Here is a 24,575-nt window from a genome sequence, read left to right as displayed (position 1 = left end):
CTTTTAAAATCAGTTTCAATGGAAATCTGACCCACAGAAAGATGAATGGAGCAGCCTTCTGTGAAATAGGTTGAAAATAATTGCATGTCAGACAGGGTTTGGAGGGGAGCCAGTGGGGTATTAAGTGAAAATGTGGAGGAACAGACCCTCTGAGACTCTGAATTTGAAACCTCAAATACTAGGGCTGGGAATATTTTATCTTCATTGGTAGGGCATGTGATTTATTTCCTCTGACTGCTAATTGGCACAGAAAGTAGATTAGTGGATTTCAAAAAGGAATTAAACAAAGCTTACCTGGCTTGAAAAATACTTAAGTGGTATTGGTTTGGATTTACAGGCTCCAACAGTGATCAGCATAGCACAGACAGAGCAATGAGGAGTTAAATAAATGGGTACTTCCAAAAATGTTTTTATTTAAAGTCTTTAGCAGAAGATGAGTGAAAAGGGGAAGATTCTAAGCCCTGAATAGAATGGGAACTTGACTTGGTAAAGGCCTCCCTGTATTCAATTATTCTCTTGTGATTGTTCTATTATTGAGAATGCAAAATTTTGGCTGGATAAGAAATATTGCTTTTATCCATTTGTTCTTTCATTCAACTAATATTTATTGAGTGTTCATTAAGTGCCATGCATTGTTCTAGACCTGTGGTTCTTAATCTGGCAACTGTACATCTCCCCCACCCCCAGGGGATATTTGGCAAAGTTTGGAGTCGTTTTTGGTTCTCACAGCTGAAGTCAGGGAGGCTACCAGCAGTGATGGATGCTTCTGTTAATATCCTACAATGCACAGGACCACTCTCCACAACAAAGAATCAGTAGTATAAATATTGAGAAATCCTGTTCTAGATGCTAGCAATAGAGCAATGAAAAAAAAAAAAACGAGAAAAACCTCAGCCCTTATGAAACTTATATTTTAATGATAAAAGAGAAACAAAAAACCAGTTAATAAGGAAACATATAGCTACCAGATAGTGTCAAGGCACTGTGAAGAAAAATAAAGCAGGTGCTGCTGGTGGTTACTATTGTATAGGAAGAGGTCAGGAAGACCTCAGTAATAAGGTGATTTTTGAGCAGAAACTTAAAGAGAAACAAGTCATGGTACAGTAGTGAAGGTTGATCCCATCCCATTGTTTTGTTTTATTTTGCTTTTTCTTCAAGTACTGCATGAATTCAAGATAAAGGTAAGTTTAAAATAATTTCTGGGAAAATTATCAGAGCATTCTTGCTTCCCCACACCTCTTTTTATCACTAAAATTGTATACAGGTTTAGACGTAGAGGTATACCATTCTTCATTTTTTACTCATTTTAGAAAAATGAGAAACAGGGTTAGTTTTCCTCTCAACCAATTGAAACAGAGTCCTTTAGTTCAACTTGGTCGATTATTGCAGGTCACAGGTTTGAAACACCAGATATAAAACAGTGATTGATGCATCAGTGTATGTATATGCACACATATATTCTTCATAAGTATGCAGTATATATGCATATAGTATACACGGTGAGTATATTAACATACTCTTTACTACACATGAGGTAATATGAGGGCAGAAAAGGTCATCAGAGTTTGAACATAAACATAAATGTGGAAAAGGATATTTTGAAAATAAGATGAAATTATGATTTGAATGGATTTTTTTTGTTTTTAGTTTGTACACACTTATAAGAACACATAGCAAAAAAGATATAGAATTTGAGCTTTTCTTATAGATTTAACCCAATCCAAAATCTTATTTGATTTATGATTCAGTGAAAGAAAAACCTAACTACAATTGTATGATTCTAATACTCTATATATGAAAAATCAAACACTTAAAAATTTTTGCTCACAACTGCAATTTAATGAACCTTCAAATTACTCAGAGTTGTTCTGCCTTTTTTTCCAAGGATTCCTTTATTAAAAGCAATATAATTTTATAACTCAAGTTAATATTTTACTTCTATGCAGAAATGCTGATAATAAAGAAGCAAAAGCACACTATGAGATTATAATTGCAGTATTTTAAAAATATTTAGTAAAGTTTTCAATATTTTAAAAACAGTAGCACCATTGCAACATAATGACAATCCTAAATGTCTGATTGGTGTGGCATTAACAAGCAATTCAAATGCTGAGTATTTCAAATATGTTATTTATATTTTTAGATTTATAGATCTGGTCAACAAAAAAAAGGAAATGAGAAAATCACTCTACTTTGTTTGATTATCTCAGAACAAAAATATTTTAATCTCTGTTTCTATATCTGGTTATGAAAATGTAATATTATGTTCAGAGGAATAACTTATCAGTTCTCCAGTACATGGTAGATGTGATTTTTTTTATGCCCTTGCTAATGATGGCAGAATTTTAAAGGATGATTCAACAGAATATAGTATAGAGAAGAGAAATGTGAGACATGAGAAAAATTGATAAATAATTACTTCAGCTGAGTTAGATGCATACCCAGGTGCTATAACCCTGAAGCCAGAGAAGAGGTAATCAAGAGCTGGCTGAGATGGAATGAGCCATGGAGAAGGACCTCCTTTATTCACCAGGACTTTCACTGCACAATTTTTTCTAGGCACTGTAGATATAAATATGCCTGTCTTCAAGAAGTTCAACTGAGTGAGAGAGACACGGACATGTAAATACCAACTATGTGACATATAGAGAGGGCGTGAGACATGAATATACTTTAGGTGTAATGACTGGGAAGGAGAGACATAAAAAGGTGAGTAAGGGTTTATAAAGCAACTGGGATGGGGGTCAGCCCTCCTAATCAAGGCATACCAGTCCAAAGTAGAACTATCCTGCATGATGTAAACCAAAAATAAAATTCTAAGCTCCCCAACCATCTGAATGAACCCCTCCTCTTGGCCAAGGGCATTGCAAAGTTAAACTGGAAAACTAGTTCAGGCCATGATGAGAAAGGGGAGTTGGATATGCCTCATTATTCCCTCATCCCTGTTCGAATTCAGACACAGCTAACCAGCATTAACACTAAAACAGATCCTAAGACCGATAGAACAGATTGTTTAAGTCTGGTAAGAAACATGTACAATCTATTCTCTCTGAAGCCTGCTACCTGGGGTCTTCATCTGTATGAAAACCTTGGTCTCCACAACCCCTTATCTTAACCCTTACATTCCTTTCTATTGATTCTAGGTCTTTAGATAATAACTCAACCAATTGCCAATCAGAAAATCTTTGAATCTGCCTATGAGCTGGAAGCCCCCAGTTGTCCCACCTTTCCTGACCCAAGCTTAAAATGTATAAAACCAAGTTGTAGGTTGACCACCTTGGGCACATGTTCTCGGGATCTCGAGGGCTGTGTCACAGGCCATTGGCCACTCATATTTGGTTCAGAATAAACATCTTCAAGTATTTCACAGAGTTTGACTCTTTTCATTGACAAAAGTAACACGGTCCTCCAGGCCAGAGATGAGATAGAGTCAAATTGGGAAAAGCCTTACATTCCATTTTAATGTTGGAAACCGTGGGCCACCAAACTTTTTTATTATTTTTTATTGTGGTAAAATATTCAGGACATAAAATTTACCATGTTAACTACTTTTAAGTAAACAGTTCAGTATCATTAAATACATTCACATTACTGTGCAATCATTAGAGCTTTTTCATCTTCCCAAATTGAAACTCTACCCATTAAACAATAATTCCCCATTTCCTCATTCCCCCAGCCCCTGGAAACCACCATTCTACTTTTTGTCCCTATGAATTTGACTACTCTATGTACCTCATATAAGTAGAATCATATAGTGTTTGTCCTTTTGTGACTAGCTTATTTTAGTTAGCACAATATCTTTGATGATCATCCATATAGTAGCATGTCAGAATTTTATTGCAAATGTTTTTATTGTGTCAGTTAAACTGTTCTGTGTATACACCTTTAATATATGTATAGTATTAACGTATCATACACATTATGAAGCATACACAACAATAAATATTTTCAAAAAGCAATACTGAAAAACAAACCTGTTTTTTTCTTCACACAGTAGATTGTCTATAAAATCTCCAGGGGTTTATATATTCCCCTCTTTAGGTACTGCTGCTAGCTATAGAAAAATGAAAAGTAATGAGGAATGTTAAGCAAAGAAGCCATGTAGTTTGACACTCTGATTCAGTTTTTGACCAAGTACCCTAATCCAGGTAAGTACTCTGTAGTTAGTGATGACAAGGAGTTTTCAGAGACTAGATAATTCAGATAATCAGTTTTGTATTTTTAGAGTAGAATATTCTAGTGATTCTGTGAAGTATGGAGTTATGCAATGCAAGTACATATCTTTCTAATTTCCAAGCACATAGAACATTTTGTTGAGAGGCATAAAATAACACAGCTACTGAAAAATACTTGTTGGTCACTGTTCACTTCAAGATTGCCGATGAATATATCGGCAGAACATACGGTTCTCTTGATGCTTGTGAGTATTGTTCAAAAGTTTATTAAAATCAGTTGATTTCTTAAAAGCAAACAACAAAACAGGTACTACTACTAAAAACTAAGGTTAGAACAGGAAAACTGCATGATGGTTGAAAAAGCAATGACTTCGGAGCCAAGCAAGCCTCAGGAAAACTGACTTCACCAGTTGCTATCAATAGCTATGTGACCACTGGGAGAATGCTTATACCTCTCTTAACCTCTGTTTTATCATCTATAAATATATGGCAATAACTTATTTGCAAAGTTGCTAAGAGCATGAAATGATGTACTGCACCTAAGTGCCTACTACAGATGTTCAGTTGGTGTTTGTACCTGCTCTTCTATGTAGAAATCCCCAAATACAAAAAACTAGTATTGTTACCTTGTTCCATGTATGAGGACCAGCATAATCCCTCTGCCTGGAATGCCTTCTGCCCCTAAAAGTTCTAATTGGATTTCAAGATTCAGATTTCAATGTATTTTCTTTTGGCATTTCAGAGGTGCAATTAAGCTCTTTCTTATCATAGCTCCTATATTGCTTTATTTGTGTCTCTAATAATAATAACCACTTAATATGTGATGGATGCCATGTTAGCACCAGTTCCCCTTAAAGGAAGGGATAAGTTATTATTTCAGCTGCCAGGAGTGCAACCAGCAGATACGCCCTCTTTAGGAATTATCTCAGATGAAAGCACCTCTCAGGCCATGCCCTTTCCCAAGATAGCCACATCCCCAAGTGTAAAGTGTGATACAAGGGCTCACGTCCTTCACAACACTGGGGACAACTTCAAAAAATCATCCGTCTTCAGAACTCCCCTCAGAGTTGGCTAAAGCTTCCAATGAGACCACATCACAGCTCGGCCTCTCCCTCTGCCCAGGCTTATGTCCTTCCCTTTTCTTCCCCAGGTAGTGGTCACAAAAATGTTGCCTCGTAACTCCCCTCCACCCTAATCTCTATTTCAGAATTTGCAAGTTGGAAACCCAATTTGCAGTATACTTCAGGCCCTTGTTACATTACTACAATAATTTGTTCACAACCTGTCTCACTCAATGGGCTGGGTGTGCTTCTGATATTTTAAAAAATATTCTTAGGACCTAGTCATACCTGGCACATATGAATACCTAGCAAATATTTACTGAATCAATTCATTTAGAAATAGATCCTATTTTTCTTGGCCAGGAAACTCTTTCTATTCTCTTCTTTAATTAAATTTATTTATTTATAATCTTTCTTTACAGAAAAAGAATGTAAAGAAGTTAACTGAAAGTTAACTACCATTACATAGTGGGAAAGTGAGAATGACAGAATTGTAAAAGCAAGTATGTCATAAGGATCAATATAGTTGTAATTATTCATTGGATATTTTAAAGTCATTCAGTAAATAATCATTGAGCAGAATAACTGTATACCAGGCATTGCTTAAATGCTAAGTCTTTTTCCCCAAGGAGAACTATATTCAAATGACAGCGAAAGCCAAAAATAGAATAAAGTAGTATAATTTCAGAGTAATAGGTGGTATGAAAGCCACTGAGGGGGATCAGAACACACCATCCCTAAATATGCCACTTTGGGATATTGATTATTTTGAGCTGGAGATGCTCAGTAGCAGATGCAGGAAGGGCTCTCTGCCTTTTCCTTTTTTACTTAAAAGCAGAGTGTAAATTTACCATGAGAAACGTGCCCTCCCTGTATCACCAAGAAGGGAATATTCTCATCATCAGAGACAGGGAGTTGACACAGAGATGAATCTACACAAACAAATCTTACAAAAATAACCCTTATCTTCCATTAGCTTCTCCCAAGTATTTCCTAGTCACTTTTCCACAATTTCTTTCCCCAATCCTAAACTTTTATTTTGGCTTTGTCATATCTCCACAATTTATGACCTTTGTTAAAATGTTATATAAACCCCTAGGTCTAACTTCTTCTTTGAGGTTTTTACTCCTTTCTTCCTACAAAGCCCCCCATGACACATAAAAATATTAACCTCAAGTAAAAATTGTATGCTTTTTCTTTTGTTAGTACGTCTTTTGTCTGTACAATTCACAGGTCCTAGTCACAGAATTTAAGAGGGTAGAGGAAAAGTATTTCCTCACCTACATCACTTTAGGTCGGATGGTCAGGGAGGGACCCCCAAAAAAGGTGATTAAAAAGGCTTCAGTGATAAAAATCCACACTTGCAGAGATTTGGGGAAAGAAATTTTATTTTATTTTATTTTATTTTATTTTATTTTATTCTATTTTATTTTAGTTTAGTAGTTTAGTTTTGTTTAGTAGTTTAGTTTAGTTTAGTTTAGTTTAGTTTAGAGACTCCAGGCTGGAGTGCAGTGGCATGATCTGAGCTCACTGTAACTTCTGCCTCCCAGGTTCTAGTGATTCTTGTACCTCAGCCTCCCAAGTAGCTGGGATTACAGGCATGCACCACCAACCAGCTAATGTTTTTGTTTGTTTGTTTTTTCTTAGTAGAGACAGTGTCTCACCATGTTGCACAGACTGGTCTCAAACTCCTGGGCTCAAGCGATAAACCCACCTTGGCCACCCAAAGTGCTGGGATTACAGGCCTGAGCCACCACACCCTGCCTATATGGGCAAGAAACTTTTAGACAGACAAAATAGTTAATATAAAGGCCAGGGAACAAAAACAAATTTGACCCTAAGCTCCTAGCAGCTAAATATAGTAAATTGCTTGTTTTTATCTGGGAGGGGATGTGTTTTTATTCTTAAGGAGAGTCAGCTTTCCATTGAATAAAATCTGGATGGCACTGAGAGAGGTAAACAATGTCTTCATCAACCATTTCACAACAAACACAGAAGGAGAAATCTGTGATGGCTTTCTGTAGTGACACTGGAGACCTAACATTAAGAAGCATTCAGGAAAGACAGTTTATGTGAGGTGCTATAATGACTCACAATACTTAGAGTAGTAGCTAGATGACATGACCTTTAAGTTTTCTTCTTTAAGTAAGAATTGTATGTCAGTCTAAGATTGCATTCTCTATGGAGGGCTTCAGTGCAGGTATCTTAGACTATTCATTTATTCTCTGGTTCATTAATCAAGAAAAAAAATTGTTCAGAAAACCTTGGACAAAGTCTTTAATCACAGCACTCTGTGTTTCTGCTGCATTTAAGTTATGACTCACAATTTAAGCTGACTTCATAGAATTCTACTGAAATATCACTTATCCAGATAAAAAGTTGCTTGTTTCCCACATACAATTCAATTCTTTTTATTTGCAAATGTATTCCCTCCTCTCATTGCTGTAGAATAGGACTCTCAGTTATTCTGATATATATTAAGTTTTATTGAGATGCAAATAAATGACAACAGGCATAAAATTAAAGAAAGATGAGTTTCAGTGTCAAGATGCTCAATGAAGCGGGAAATGGAGATCATTAAGCTATTACTATAAGACAGGTTTGCTTAACCTACCTTTATAATTTTGTTCCCTGACAACTAAACAAAAAAAGTATTTATTAAACAGTGACACTCTGGCAGGGACATGCCACTATAAGTCAAAAGAAAGAAAATATATTCCAAAGTGAAAAACGGCAAGTTAAGCTTTATTATGATAGCAGAGAAATGTCATCACATTACAAAACATGTGCTGCAACCATCAAATGGCTTTGACTTCTTAGTAAATCATGTGTAAAATACCTACTCAGTCAACTAGTTAAATTCATTCCATTTTGCAAATATTTCAAGCATGCGATATCTCAAACCCAAGGCCTACCACCTGTTTTTCTCAATGATAAAATCAGAACTGAAGAGAAGAGATGTTGGGATTCAGTAACAGTGTGTGTGACAGCATCTGGCTAGTATAGTTCCTAGTAGATAACGTAACACAAATACTCAATCTCTCCCTTCCCTCCCCTTCCCTCTTACTTTCACAATCTAGGGTAGAAGAAGGGTTATATTCTGAAATAGATTACAGCCAAAAACCACACATAGCTGCCTCCTTTGTGGGACCTAGATCAAGGATACGGATGGAGGCCAGCATACCAGATCTACATATTTAAAAGTTATAAATGAAGCTGGCAAACTATTAAATAAAATGTGATATTTCCTTCTGTCTTGATAAATATATTTTATAACAATCTGAAAGGCCAACTTCTAATTTAGATTTCTCATATCCCTCAGAGTTTTATGCCAAAATTTGGCAGGGGGCCATGGGACACACGCACTCCTACCTAGTCTTGAGGCTTGAATCCTTATTCTTCTCTCTACCAGCTTTCCCACCCAGAGGAACCTGGTATGCATGATCTGAGCACTCCAGCATGATCAAGCTCCAGAAACACCCCCATCATCAATTATCCTTTAGGCCTAAGAGCATGCACACCAGCAACCACCGTCTGCCCTTGAGAGCGTGGGATAAGAAGCGGTCCAAGCAACTGTTGGAGCCAGGACTGAGGCCTGTTGAACAGAAAATTCCAGTCTCAGATACAGTCTAGAAGTGAAGATAGGACTCCCAAATAAGCCATAACTTTGAGTCTTGACTGGTTCTAAGAATGATACTGCTTATAAATTTGGCAACTCTTGCAATAATTCTACTTTCATCAGGAAATCAATATTCATAAAGCTACTGATGCTAATATGATTATGGCATCAAGAAAAAGTAATTCTACAAACAGAGGTTTTTTTTTTTCCTCTTCCTGTGTCAACAGAAACAAGATGAATGTGGCTTGGGTGCTTTTCTCTCTCCCATCTTTTCTCCAACTATATTACCATTTTAAGGTATATTTCTATTCATTCTTGCTGCTTGCTTGGTTTCTATCTGTCTCTCCCCTCCCCTTCTCTCTCTCCTTCCTTTCTTTCATTCCTTCTTCCTCCTGATGTCTCATTTTGATAAACCCATAATTTTTATAAACACAAAAAAAGCACAACTAGAAATTGTGTTTGCTACTTTTGAGAAAGTTACATCTAAAGTCATATCGGCCAAACACAGGAATAAATTTGCCCATCACAATGTGGTGGTAGTAGAATAGCTCGAACAGTCTGAATTTCTGTGACTCGCACATTATTTGACACAAATGGTCCTTCTAAAAACTGCAAGATGTCTCTACCGAAAAAAATAGGAAAGTAAAATACCGTGCTTTACACTGGTTTCTGTACATGCAGTAAGACAAAAGTTACTGCGTTTTTAAAGCGTCTTGCCTTTTAGAAAGATTTGCCCTTCAAAGTATGACACACACCTGTTTGTACTGGTGTCACATTACTGATTCAAATACTTCCCATTTCACTGTGGAGTGTATGAAGGCAGATAAAGGGGAAGGAGCTACTCACTAATCAAAGAACAGGCACGAACAAAAAGGGTTTGTAGCACTGGGATAGAAACATGCACAGGAGGCTGGACAATTTGTTTTACTCCATTCTTCATTTGGCCTTGAACAAAACTCACCAAGTCTTCCAGTGTTAATTTCTGCTCCCTGACAGACTGTCTATATTCTTAAAAAACATTTTAAATTAAATGCCCTCATAGTCTTACCAAGTCTAATTTATTATTTGAGCCCCTTGTCCCCACATGGCACGATATGTTATTTTGTTTAAGTTCATACAGTAGGGTGGTTCATCTTTAGCACCATATTAAGACAACTTTGGATCTCATAAAGATAACTTTTCTTAATGAGAATGATACAATAGCCTTTGCTAAAATAGCAGGTACCACAGACCCACTATGAAATGGAGACGTAATTTTTGCCTTGTGTTACCGGCAGTGGTAATGGGTAATAGCATTTTACCCATGTATTCTCACCTTTTCACCTGGTGTTGGATAAACAAAAATATGCATTGGCCAGAAAATTAACCAGAAGTTTAGTGTGGCCATAGAGGATAAAGGTAACCGACCCATCTCGGTTGGTTTGGGCTGCTATAACAAATATATTAGAGTCTAGGTGGCTTAAGTTTACCAAAAATTTATTTTTCACAGTTCTGGAGGCTGAAAAATCCAGAATCAAGTTGGTCTTATTCCTAATGCGGAAGATCTTATTCCTGTTGAGAGCCCACTTCCTGGTTTGCACATGGCCACCTTCTTGTATCCTGACATGGCTGAGAGCAGAGAGAAGCAAGCTCTCTCTTGTCTTTTTTTTTTTTAAGGGACACTAATCCCATTCACGAAAGCTTCACCCTTAATACCTAATTACCTCCCAAAGACCCCACCTCCTAATACTGTCACACTGGGGATTAGGTTTCACATAGGAATTTTAGAGGAATACAAACATTCGGTCCACAGTACCCATACTGAGAGGAAACCTATAATGTCAGTGATATAATTCATATATGGTTTTCAGAAAAGACTCCTGAATGTTAGTAAACTTTGTTCTTTTTGTTCTTTAAATTTTACAGTAACTTTCAATAAAAAGTCTAATCATTGCAAAAAAGCGTCTCAAGTACACATACGAACACATACACGTACATACATGTATATCTATATCTACATACTGGAGATATATATATACACACATATATATACACATATATATATCTGCATATGCACAGACAGACTTCTGTATAACTATTTAAATTAGGCATATTTCAAATGTAGAGATCATGTATATAAGTATTTATGATACCCTTTCTGAGTTTTTACAACTCAACCACTAAATTTCTTGTATTTAGGTTATTTCTATGGCTCCCAGTAGAATGGAAATGAGGAATTGAGCTAGTGGAAGTTAAGATGGCTCTTGTTACAAACAGAAGAGGAATTCTTGAAATATGGTTGTTGTGTGCTCTGAAAGGTCGAGTTGGGAATGAAACAGGCTTCCACTAAGAATTACTTATTATATAAATTCTGTACCTTTTAATCTCTGATGTTCATTTAACTGAAAAATCATCTTTCTGATAGAAACATGTGTCCTCACATATTTAGATAAATACAGTGGCTCTTATTTCAGGCCGTGGTGTCTTTCTTCACACCAGTTTCCTGCTTGGGCCTGGTCATTCAAGTCATTCACTCTATTTAACAGTTGCTGAGTGTTTACTGTATTCTGGGCTGCTGAGATGAAACAGTTAACAAGACAGATAGGGTTTCTTTCATGGTGTATGAGAGGGGAGGGAGAGAAAAGAGAGGGGAACGACAGTCAATAACAGGTGATAAACAAGGAAACAAAAATAATTTCAGACAGAGCTAAATAGAGTGAAGAGGTTAAAATGCCCTTCTCTTACGTGTACCTTCCCTCATCCCTACCCTTATCATTTCTTAGAGACACCATTTTCTGACAACCTCCTTCATGCAGTCCTGAATAGACTGTTTCCTCCTTTTGTGGGCCCACTGATCCTACCTCCACTTCTAGCATGCCACTTTATTGTATTTATTTGTTTACCTGTCTTATCTTTCCCAACCAGACTTTGAGCCTCTTTGGAGTAAAGGTCAGACATGTTTTCTTAATGATTTTGTAGTTGTAATTCCTGGCACATATTCTGTTTTTGCTCTTCATTGTAACCCTCAAGACACAGCATCTAAAACATTCAATAAATGTCAATTTGCCAAATGTGTATGATTTTACAATTTGTATTCTTTCCAATGTATCAAGGGCCTTGAGAAAAATTAATTTCAAAGAACAAGGTATAACATATTCAATAAATGCTAGTCAACTGAATTAATCTGTTCAAGGAGTAAGGGAGCCTAAGGGTAGCCTTTCTATTATTGTACAACTCAAGGCTTAGTAGGAATGACTATGTTGATGTGATCACAATCTTCTGCAAAGGTTTTAGGATGTCCTCGTTAGAGCCATGTTCTATCATTTTAATTCAGCCAGTGTACCATTTTAAAAATTGTTATTACAACTTAAGTTTCATGCTACTAAAGTGATGTGAGAAATTGAATTGAACAGATAGACTATGTATTATGAGTTAAAAGACAAGCTCAAGAGCGCCAAAGAAAGAGCCTATGTTTTCCAGAACCCAGAGAACTTGCTTCCCCAGAGAGTTAGAGCAGTGAATTTTACTCAAGTAATATAGCATTGAAGGACAACCAATTAAATAACCAATTAAATAACCAGCTAAATAATTTGCGGAATGTGGTGTTGCCAGAAATTTCAGTATTTGAAAGCACTCTTTGACCTCACAAGAGCTTTAGGCCATCTGTCTGAGGGCTCTAACCAGTCCCGGTGTTTATTCAGTGCCTCCTAGGGACTACCAGTTCCAAGAAAGGGAGAGGAAAAGCTCTCGGCATTTGAATAATAAAGAGCTTCTTAAGGTGATTTAGGACTCATCTGCATAATAATGGGTATTGTACAGGCCAGAGAACAAACGCACAGAACTGATTGCTTTGAACATTAATGAGAAAATGCCTTCCCTTGTTGCCAAAGCTGTTCTAGTTGAACCATGCTAAAAGCTCTATTAGGCATTCGATAATCAGACTTGGATTCTTTTAAGGGTTACGTTTTTAAAATGTTACTTCTCAGGAGGCCAGCCTATCTTTATGGCTTATGTGCTCCTCTATACTTCTTGGTGATTTTTCTCAAGCACAGACTAGAAGCATGTGTTAACTCCTGAGTTTTGCCTTCCACCTTCAAAGAATCCAACAAAGCACAGGAAAGCCACAAATCAAATGAAGTGCGTAAAAAGCCTGAGGTCTTCTGCAAAGTAACCAACCCATGTCTGCTCTATTGTGTGGTCATAGACTTATTTTTTTAGGAAAATTTAGTGAGCAAAAATTTGTGAGTAGCAAAAATTATTTTCTATTTTTATTTTGCTAATAGAGACTCTGATAGATGCTGAATTAGTGAAACTCAGACAGAAAAAACATGTCATTAGGCATGTTTTTATAAAACAATGGGGCTTTTCCTGAATTTCTAGATGTGGCCTCTTCATCAAAGGACAAAAAAGAATTGAAAAAGAGAAATAAGGTATACAAACTTCGATTAATATTGGGCAAGTTCTGTTTTATCATTATGGTACCCATTATTCCTAAAATTTGTCAGCCAGTATACTAGATGTTTTATGTAATTATCTAATTTCAATCTCCCAACAACACTGTGTGGCAAGTATCATTAGGCCCACTTTCACAGACAGGAAAATTGAGGCTCAGATATTTAAAGTAATTTGCTCAAGTTCTAATTGGTAGTAAGTTGAAGAACCAGGATTAGAAACTAAATGTGTATGATTTTAAATTCTCGTGGTACATATTCATCACGGAATACTACACAGCCAGAAGAAAGAACAAAATCATGTCCTTTGCAGCAACATGGATACAACCGGAGGCCATTATCCTAAGTAAATTAATGCTGGAACAGAAAACCAAATACTGCATGTTCTCACTTATGAGTGAGAGCTAAACATTAGACACACATGGACATAAAGGTGGCAACAATAGATACTGGGGACTACTGGAGTCGGGAGAAAGGGACAGAGGCAAGGGCTGGAAAACAACCTACTGGGTACTATGCTCAGTACCCAGGTGATGCGATCATTTGCACCCCAAATTGCAGCATCACACAAAATACCCATGTAACAAACACACACATATACCCCCTGAATCTAAAATAAAAGTTGAAATTTTAAGATATCCATTCTTTCCGATGTATCCATTGCCTTGAGAAAAATTAATTTCAAAGATTAAACAATGCCCTCCTTCATTTAAAAAAAAAAAAGCATTTGAGGATAAGATTGATGCTGTGCTTTAGTGCTGAACTAAAGGTAATTTTTTTTATTTTTACACATTAACTTAGAGTAATAATTTTTAGATTTAATTTAAATGCATTTAATTTAACTTATTTAACTTAATTAATTTGCATAACTAAATCTAAGCTCATATTTGTGGAAAGAGATTTGTTAAATATAAGCATGTCCTATCGGTCTTTCTGACCTCATCATAGTTTTTAAATCCAAAACGACAGCTCACAGTGGGATAATGAGAGTTCAAACACACCTTGTGCTAAAAGCAGGAGAGGCAAGTTCTGGAGGACCACATAACAAGTACTGAAGAGAAGACTTAAAATGCTGCCCAATATCAACATCAAAATGAAGTTTTACTAGAACAAATGACCTTCAGGAAACAGAGGAGAGAAAGAAAGGATAGTTAGGACAGGATATAGATTAAGGCCCTGAAACAAATGATGTGCTATCATAAGTGTGCCAAATTATCTTTGTACCATCACAAAATAAACAAGTTATTTCCTCAAATGTCATTCAAAATAAGCATGCTAAACATTTCTTACCATATTTGAGTATTATTCAATTTACTCAAAGGAAATGATCACCTAAGTGAATTTCAGCAAATCTTGTTATACCATCTCTCTGACTATAACATTCCCTCTTTGTCATAGACAAGATTATAGTTCCATGCCCCTATTTAAGATAACCACAATCACAGTTCAGTACAATTACCTAAATAGATCTCATGGTGTAATATCACATATGTACCCATTGAGATAAACGATCTTTTGTAGGTTTCTAAATCATTTGCTTTCTAGTGTTTCCCACTTCTTAAGTTGGGTGGAGAAGGGAGAAGAAAAGAGGAAGGTAGAAAAAAATGATTACCCTCACCAGGAAAAAAAAAAAAAAAAGAAAAACCCAGCAATATTAACAGTAATTCAGAATTGACTCTTTAACATTGAATTACCTAATAAATTTTTTTCCTATAATTTACAGGTCACATTTACTTTCATCTTCTTATTTTGTGGGAAGGAGAGGTGGTATTCAATTTTCTCCTCTGCCTTGTGTGTTTTCTTTGCAATTGGAAACATAGCAGAAATGGAGCTGGGAGTGCAGTAACTGGGACAATTGATTTCTTTTTGGTTACCTTGTAATTTCTGGTTGTATTCAGTCCTGTCAGATTGGCTCCTCCTCAAGGTGCCAGAGTGGTCCCCAGAAACACTGCTCTCAACCACAGTGTCAGTCTTCCTTCTCTCCAGCATATAGAGTCTGGACCTCAAGAAGGCCAGATTCTTTTTCTTGGTGACCATGTTTTCTTTCCCAGTGGCTTCTTTGGGCTCCATATTAGGCAAAGATAAGCTTTGGAGGCTTGCAGGGAATGGCTGGTTGCTAAGGTGCCTCAGGGTGAGGGTTAAAGCTACTAGAGTGACGAGTTTATCTGCCCCCTTCTAACTAAACCGCTTCACTCCAGGGTTACCTGGCTGTGACTGCCACCACCTCTACGAAGTCCCAGAGCTCCACCCACATGAGGTCATTCTTTTTTAAACCTAGAATCCAACAGGGGAAGCTGCCACCTGTTACCTGAGAGATTTGCAGCACAGAGCTAGGCAAAGCAGGGACTGTGCTGTCACATGCTACTGAAGCAAACAAAAATCCCATTGTGTGGAGTGAGGGGTGGGGAAAAAGGAAAGTGAACAAGGTGAGGCAGTGAGGAAGGAAGTACACGTTAGCATAACCCGCTGTTTATGGGTTTAATGTGTGCCCACGGGTGTGTGCAGGTGCACTCAGGACACTGTGTTGTGGTCTGCTGCCTGGAGGCAGACTGGGGCTTGTGTGTGGCTTTCGGCTAGAGTTACTCACAGGTGACCCATGGAGTCAGTGCAGGGGCTATGAGAATTTGCATTTGCATCAAAACAGTGAATACAGAATCATTTTCAGTGATTACTGTGCACACTCAAAGTTATGCTTCTGCCTTTAAACGTTGAACATTCAGCAATTATTTACTGAAAACATACTTGCCAAACCCTGATCCGCATTCCTGAGGAAATAAGGATTCACACGTGAGAGTCATCTGGCAGCAGGCAAAAGAAGTGGAGGGGAATGCCCATAGAGGCCTAGAGCCTTTTCAGATTTCTCACTCTCCACAGGCTGCCCTTGCCTGAAATTAATCCTTCCATGGTGCCACCCTGTTCTTCTATGTTCTGGTCCTTAGGAAAATAAGCTCCGTGTCAGGGTTCAATTTCTATAAGATCTTTTCCCTGTCCCTTTCATAGATGTAGTGCCAGAAAAGGGCATCCCACCTTGGGAATTTAAGAAGAGGAAAAATGTTTGAAACTGAAGAGGCACTACACTTCTAGAAAGTAGAAAGGATAGGGCAGGGATTGAAAGAGAGAAAGGTGAAGAGTGATAGGCCTTTCGTTAATTTTTTTGAAGTTGTTTTTCCTCATATTTCCTGAGATCTCTCAAGGGGGAAATTCTAAGAAGCTCTGGGAATGTGCTCAGTGCTCTGTATGCCTTCGTTAAAGAAAAGAAAGACCCTAAGGAGGAAAATGGATTCTCTCCTATTATAAAGGGACCACCAAAATCCAGCTCTGTGTTGACCAGTCTGAATCTTGCATAACTTCTGTTAGAAAAGACTTATAAATGAGGAGAAAGATGTAAAAGTCATTTCCCAGCTCAGGATGTGTGAGCGGAATATAGTTTGCATAATTATCTTAAAAGATAAATGACACATCTTCACCCACTATGGAGACATCCATATATAGCTTGGCGTATTGAATGGCTTTAATATAATTGATAGTCTTTTTTGAATAAGTCCTCCCAAGTACATTTAATAAATACTTTTAAAGGCATATTTACCTCTAAAATATAAAAGGAATTTTTTTGATTTATGTCAAAATGCCTCAATTGTGTTCTAATATTATATATGTATGAATGTATGTATGCATATACACACTTATTTATATTTGCCTGGTAACTACCAGGGATTTATTTAGATACAGTACCACTGAAAAAAAAAGTGCAATTAAAACTACAGGACTTAATGGGTAACATGAGGTTTAGGACACAGCACTCAGAAACTTTGTCAATGGACCATAAAAATCAGATCAAGACCTAACAAAAATGGTAGCATGAATTTACACATGATAAATGCTTAAGAAATGTATAAATACTATAGTGAATATAACCCTTTACCTTGCAAAAGACATGGCATTTGCTTGTGGAAATGGGCCTCACAAAGGTCACAGCTTATGGGTTGTGAATTGGCAGAAGAAGCATTATTTGAAATCAGAGGGAAATTTATTACACCAGATGTAGATGGGTGTGGCTCATAACTCAGGCAGTGAACTGAGGTCACTGGTAATGTTTGAGGAGTGTACCTGTGTGAGTTTTGTGTATTCTTATGTGGCTCAGGTTATCTGGGTAGTTTTCTGCATTCGACTAGTGTTTCAAGTAGACAAAATCACACACAAACAAATGAGAAATTGTGTTGTGTTCAAACACTTCCCTAACATGTCAATTTTGTTGGAACAAATTTGTATTTTCAAAACAAGTGTTATAGCAGAACTTACTGTAATAGCTTCATTATACAACCCCGTATTGTTTAACAACAAGGATACATTCTGAGAAAAGCATCATTAGACAATTTTGTCATTGTGTGAATATTATGGAATATATTTTCTTTAAAAGTAGCTTCATTATACCATCCTATATTGTTTAACAACAAGGTACATTCTGAGGAAAGCATTATTAGGCAATTTTGTCATTGTGCGAACATCATGGAATGTATTTAGGCACACCTAAATGGTATAGCCTACTACACATCTAGGCTATATGGTACTGCCTATTGCTCCTGGGCTATAAACCTGTTATTGTACTGAGTACCAGAGGCTATTGTAATGCAATGGTAAGTATTTGTTTCTGTAAACATATTTAAACACAGAAAAGTACAGTAAAAGTAAGGTATTATAATATTATGAGACCACTATTATATATGCAGTCCATCATTGACTGAAACATCATTATGCAGCACCTGACTATGGTTTTTAATTTCACCAGTTATGAAGATACATAACAGAGCTACTATGAGTTTAGTGGTAAATATATATTTTATTTATTCACATTAATTTGAATGTAAAATTTAAGGATGATAGATAAATTCTCTCAAAACAATCTTTTATTCAATCAGGGAATCAGGCAGACACTGTTGGTTGCTTACTTAGTCTTCATTTTTACCACCTCCTACCCCCATGCTATTCTTTGCCAACAGAACCCTTCTCTTGTTCAAGGCAGCATTAGTCTTGGCCAATCAATGATAATCTTTTTTCTTATTTTTTTTTTCAATCTCCCTTTCTGTTAGGGTTGGCTGTGTAACTCCGGTCCTGGCAAATAGGACCTTTATAATAGTCTGATAGAATAAGGGGTGGATTATTGATCCTGGGAAAGCTTTTGGTTCTCCAATAAAAGGGGCAGTCTCATCTGGCTTCAGTCTTCCCCCTTCCTCTAGACTGATCATAGGTGTAACGCATGGAGCAGTCACAGCCCTCCTGTGTCCATGGGAAAAGACCAAGAGATCCATGGGCTCTGATACCATTGACCTATGGAACCAACATCAGTAGCCATTCACCTTTAGACTTGTTATGAGGGTCAAATAAATCTCCCCCCCAAGCTATTGTTAATTGGAGCTCTTGTTGCGAATACATTTCCAGTGGATTTAACAGATGGTGCTTAATTTACATACAGATTCACAGTTCTCTTGCTTATCTCCTTGGCATTTCTTAAGCCAGTGTGTTTAGAATCCCTAGCATAAAACATGACTTAGTTTTGCTAGAAATGAGAACAGCCAGGTCAGAGAGATTTTGAGTGCTTTAACACTGGGGCATCTTGCTAGAGCATCAATGAGACTGCAGGAGCAAGGCCTCTAAGCTTCATATTTTTAGCAAAGGTATAAAAATGTTTTAATACAGGAGGTTGATATTAAACAAATTATTGATATTAAGACATTTAAATGTATTTTGTTTGAATAAGGAACAAACAATTCCCAGTTCATTATTAGGAAAAGCACTGGACAGTGAGTTCAAGACTCAGTTTTAGTCTTGACTGTGATGTAAATCAGCTTCTTGATCTTACAGTTGACACAGTCTCTCTAGGTCCCAATTTCTTCATTTGTAAAATATAAGGGAGAATTCATCATTAGTGCTATTCACTGAATATTTTCAGTTCTCCATTTAGGCACATGGAGGTACTTCACTTCCCTACACCCTTTTGATTTAGACATAGCCAAGCAACTTGCCTTGGCCAAAGAAATTGATAGAACGTGATGGATGTCACTTTTAGCGAATGTTTTAATAACACAGTGGGTGTTTTTGCTATACCATTTTTCCTGTCATTCTTGGTACTGGCAAGATTCCAGGCGGTGGCTGCTCCATCAGGATGAGTCCTGGAATGTAGATGACTCAGAACAAAACCCCCAGACACCCCGTGATGATTGTACAGTTTGATCATGAAAGAATCCTTTGTTGCTTTAGTCTACTGAGATTTGGGGCTTTTTTATTACCTAGACTTAGCATAACTTAAACTATTCTTATTAATGTTGGATGTGGATTACTTGATACATATATCTTTTCAGGTCTAGCATTATGTGATCTCAGGATTCCGAAATAATCCAAGGTGGTTCTAGATTGTAAAACTCATAATGCCAAAACAGAAGTTACATCTCTTGAATGATGTCGTGAATAAACTAAATCGGAGGAAGGAAAGAGAAAAAGCTAGGAGCTTATTGTAGCAGTCTAGGCAGGAAGAAATGCTTGGACTACAATAGTAGCGGTAGGAATGAAGAAAAGTTGATGAATTCAAAATACCCTTTATGAGTTGAACTGACACAACCTGTAGATGATTTGATTGAAGTGGGTGAGTAAAAAGATAAATGAAAGATGAATTCTAGGTTTTAAGATTGAATAACTGGGAAGATATTTTGTGCTGTGCACTAATATAGGAGGGAAAAAGCACAGAGAAAGAGTAAGTTTGGTGAGATTATCAAGAATTCGATTTAGGATACATTAGTGTTAAGATGCCTATAAGAGATAAAAGAAATGTCAAGTAGTCTTCAGATTTATGAATTTAGAGTCACTATTTAGATTTTAGATAAAAACTGGAGTCATCAAAATATACATGTTATTTTAAATCATAGATTGATGAAGTCATTTAAGAAGAAAATATGTCAAGAGGAGAAGGATCAAAATCAAACCCTGAAGGACTCTGAGTTTAGAGATGGTTTTGGAGGAAAATGCATCAAAGAAAGTAGGAGAGCAACCATTGAGGTAGGAGAAAAACAGTGGAATGTGGCATCATAGAAGTCTAGAAGCAAGTTTTTCCAAAATGAAAGGACAGCCTGCCAGGAAACCAAATAAAATGAAAATAATTCCTTTTAATTTGACACAATGTTGATCATTTATAAGTTTTTCCAAAGGAGTTTTGGTAATGTGTAGAGGAGAAAGCAGGAATAGAAGGAATTTTGCTAAAGGACATAAGAACATTGAAACATGGGAATAACACTGCTGAGAACATTTGCAATCATTTATTATTATTTTTTCTCTTATTTTAGTTTCAGGGGGTATATGAGCAGGTTTGTTTTACAGGTAAATTGCATGTTGTGTGGGTTTGATGTACAGATTATTTCATCACCCAGGTAATAAGCATAGTACCCTAGAGGTAGTTTTTCAATCCTCGCCCTCCTGCCATCCAAAACACTCAACTAGGCCCCAGTGCCTATTGTTCCCTTCTTTGCGTCCATGTGTACTCAGTGTTTAGCTCTCACTTATAAGTAAGAACATGCAGTATTTGGTTTTCTGTTTTCTGTGTTAGTTCACTTAGGATTATGGCCTCCAGCCGCATCCATATTGCTGCAAAGGACATAATCTCATTCTTTTTTTGTGGCTGAATAGTATTCCATGGTGCATATGTACCACATTTACTTTCTCCAATCTACCATTGATGGGCATCTAGGTTGATTCCATGTCTTTGCTATTGTAAATAGTGCTGCAATGAACATATGTGTGCATGCGTTTTTATGCAGTTATTTATTATTATTGGGCAATTACTATATGTAAGGATTATACCTAAGTAAAAGAGTGAGAAAGGTAGGATAATATTGATATTTTTAAAATACGGTAACAGGTTCAGGGAAGTTAAATAACTTTCCCAAGATCAAATAGCTAGTAAATGATGGAGTAACTCAAATTCAGGCCCCTCTTATAGGAAAGCCTGTGATCTTAGCCACTCTGCTGTATACCAAATGCCTAGCAAACTGCCTGACATACAGCAAGTGTACAACAAATGTACTTTTCTCCACTAAAGGTATCTAGAAACAATTCCTCATTACCTGTCCTTTATTTTTTTGGATGAGTTCAAGGGATGTGAAATTTTATGACACCTCAAGTGATTTTTATGCACAGTTCAACTTTGAGAATTCCTGCAAGCATTCTCCTTGTCTCCAGTGTCTCTCTACCCCGTTCATCTTGCCTAATGTCTCTTGAGTGTCCTTTTAAACTATAAATTGGATCATGTCATTCTTCAGATTAAAAAAGCTTGTTGGATTGTTTCCCATTCATGTAGGAGAAAATCCAAATATTATGTAGGCCTCAATTATACTGTCTAGTTTCATTTCCAATTGCTTACTGTTCTAGTTTTAATTGCTGAATAACAAATCACTTCCAGCACTTAGTTACTTAAAACAATTTTTATCATTGTATTAGCTCTCACAGTTTCTGTGGGCCAGGAATTTGGGAAAGGCTCAGCTAAGTAGTTCTGACTCAGATCTTTCACGTGGTTGTTGGCAGATATTGGCTGAAGCTAAAATGGCCAGTAGCTAGGACAGTTGTGGGTTGATCAGGCATCATCCTCTCTTGACAGTTTCAGGGCCTTTCCTTTTGATCTCTTCATGGGATCTAGTCTGGGTTTCTTTTCCAGCATAGCAGCTTGAGGGAAGTCAGACATTTAAATGGTAGCTCAAGGTTCCAAAGGGTTTTCCTATGAGAGCCAGGCAGAAAATGTATCATCTTTATGACCTATTCTATGAAGTCACATAGCATTACTTCCACTGTTGTCACAAAGCCTACTTTCTCAGTGAGCACAGAGTCTCTCTTCTCAATGAGAGGAGTATCAAAGTCACATTATAAGAAGAGCATATAGAATGGGAGAAATTGCTGTGGCTATTCAGAAAAATGCAATCTGACTCACTATGATGGTTAATACTGAATGTCAACTTGATTGGATTGAGGATACAAAGGTATTGATCCTGGGTGTGTCTGTGAGGGTGTGGCCAAAGGAGATTAACATTTTAATCTGGGGGCTGGGAAAGGTAGACCCACACTTAATCTGGGTGGGCACCACCTGATCAGCTGCTAGCGCAGCTAAAATATAAAGCAGGCAGAAAAATGTGAAAAGGCAAGACTGGCCTAGCTCCCAGCCTGCATCTTTCTCCCATGCTGGGTACTTCCTGCCTTGAACATTGAACTCCAAGCTCTTCAGTTTTGGGATTCAGACTGGCTCGCCTTGCTCCTCAGCCTGCAGATGGCATACATATATATATATCTCCTATTAGTTCTGTCCCTCTAGAGAACCCTGATTAATACACTCACATACTCATTACATACCATGTATTCTATTTTCTTTTGGGATTGATTTTGTTTAAGCTGTTTATTATACATGAAATTGCCTTCTCTATCCTCATGAAATATGACACACCTTTCATGATACAACTTAATGTCCCCTCCTCTGTGACATTTCCCTCCTGCTCCTTGAGCACAATCACTCCCTCCCTCCTCTGAAATCGCAAATCAGCACACCTCCATCATAGTAGAGGGAGCTCTGTACATTACGTGACTCTAGTTACATTATGAGCTCTTCAAGGTATTTGCCTGTGAAACTCTTATGACTAACAATATGAGATCAATAAATGTTTGCTGTTGTTGGGAGTCAGGCATAGCAGCTTAAGATCATGTGCAGCCTACCAATGTATGGGGAGAGGCTTAGATGCAAGCTGCTAATTTTTTTCCCCTCTCTGATCAGTACCCTCTCTCCTGGAAAGAAAAAATATAGATTTGGAAACAAAGAGAAATTCAGAGAATATTATTTCCTCAAAGATGAGATCATTAATGTATTTGTGAGATGACCATAAAGCCAGCTTTGAGAGCTCTCTATTCAACAATAAATTGTTCATAGTGGCCCTGCTATCTTGTAGCTCTGTTTTTATATTCACTGCTGTGCTTCCTGAAAGCAACAATTTCTGCTAATGCACTGACCAAACAGCAGCATAATAATCCTGTCAGCCAACAATGGATGAGAGCTGAGGATTGAAAGGAGGTAAACCTTCTAATGTTTTCACCCTCTTGACTGAAGTAATTTTAGCAATGACATATGATAGTACTTGGGCCTTTGTCTCAGCTGTAATGAATCATCCATTACAAGATTTTCAAGGTTGTTAGGGGGAAATTTATCTTGGGAAGGGGAAGAATCTTTGCAAGTGCATGAGGTGGCCTGGCTATGATCAAAACCAGCTACATAAGCAAGAAAAGATACCACTGGAATCTTAGAAAACTGCTTATATAATGTTGCCAGGGTCTAAGTCAGATCACTGGATTCAATTTCCAATAGTTTATGATCTTAGAGAATCCATTTAAGAGTTACTCAGCAGAACAGCAACTTGTATCAAAGCAACCAATACAGGAGATGAACTATTCTTATTTTCCAGGGAGAATTCAGAATTAATTCTTTTGCTCCTTATGTATAATTTCTCTCATCTTTATGTCCTAAAATTTGCACCTACTTGATTTTAGAACACTTCTGAGATAGAACTACAGGTAGTTTTTATTTTAATTATAAGCAGCCAGCTTCCTGTTTCTTTTATTCTAAGTATTTGAATTCTGAAAGATTTATTTAAAAGAAAATCTTAATATTATGGTTGAATATTTAAATGTACATGTTATAGTAATATCATGTTTTATGTGCAGGATTATATGCTGCAGACTCATAAAATATGGCCATCAAATGATCCTAGAAGCTGAAGTTAAAACAAATGATCCTTTGTTCTTCCACTTCCCAGGCATTTTCACTTTTATTTCACTTGGTTTTCATTTGTGCGGAAACCTGTTTGTCATGACAGCTTGGTATATTGACTCCAAATATATATATCTGTGCTTTTTTAACTTCAAGTAGAAAAACAGTAGTTATGGATGACTAGGAGAAAAAGTGTATTTTTAATAAGTGCAGCAAAGTCTCATGTAAATCACTTAAGCTAAGAAGCATTTTTTATGGCTTGAGTGACTTTGAAAAGTACATTGGCTACTGAACTAATCATAGAACTTAGCTTCATTAAATCTGAGATTTTTCTGTGAATCTTCCAATTTCTCTCTTGATATAGGATAAACCACTTACTCTCCCTGACTCAGTTTCTTCACCTTTTAAGGCTGAGCTTCAGATTGATCTCAGTGTTTCATAGAGCTGTATTGCTACTCCTTTTCAGAATATGATTCAATTCAAAATTATAGTATCCATGGTAACCAT

At 36.9% G+C, this 24,575-nt stretch overlaps 1 protein-coding gene across 1 annotated transcript in view; it reads right to left on the bottom strand.

The window, feature by feature from the left end:
• Positions 1-15,501, bottom strand: part of ARHGEF38 (Rho guanine nucleotide exchange factor 38) — a 137,372-nt gene extending 121,871 nt beyond the window's left edge. The window contains exon 1 of the mRNA XM_030819182.1: positions 15,160-15,501. Within this exon, the coding sequence (XP_030675042.1) occupies positions 15,160-15,355 (196 nt within the window). The 5' untranslated portion in view covers positions 15,356-15,501. The remainder of the gene's footprint in view (positions 1-15,159) is intronic.
• Positions 15,502-24,575: the final 9,074 nt, after the last annotated feature.

The sequence above is a fragment of the Nomascus leucogenys genome, chromosome 9 (genome assembly GCF_006542625.1).
Source record: "Nomascus leucogenys isolate Asia chromosome 9, Asia_NLE_v1, whole genome shotgun sequence".
NCBI lineage: Eukaryota > Metazoa > Chordata > Mammalia > Primates > Hylobatidae > Nomascus > Nomascus leucogenys.
Note: the sequence above shows the minus strand (reverse complement) of the source record. Positions and strands in the feature narration are given on the sequence as shown.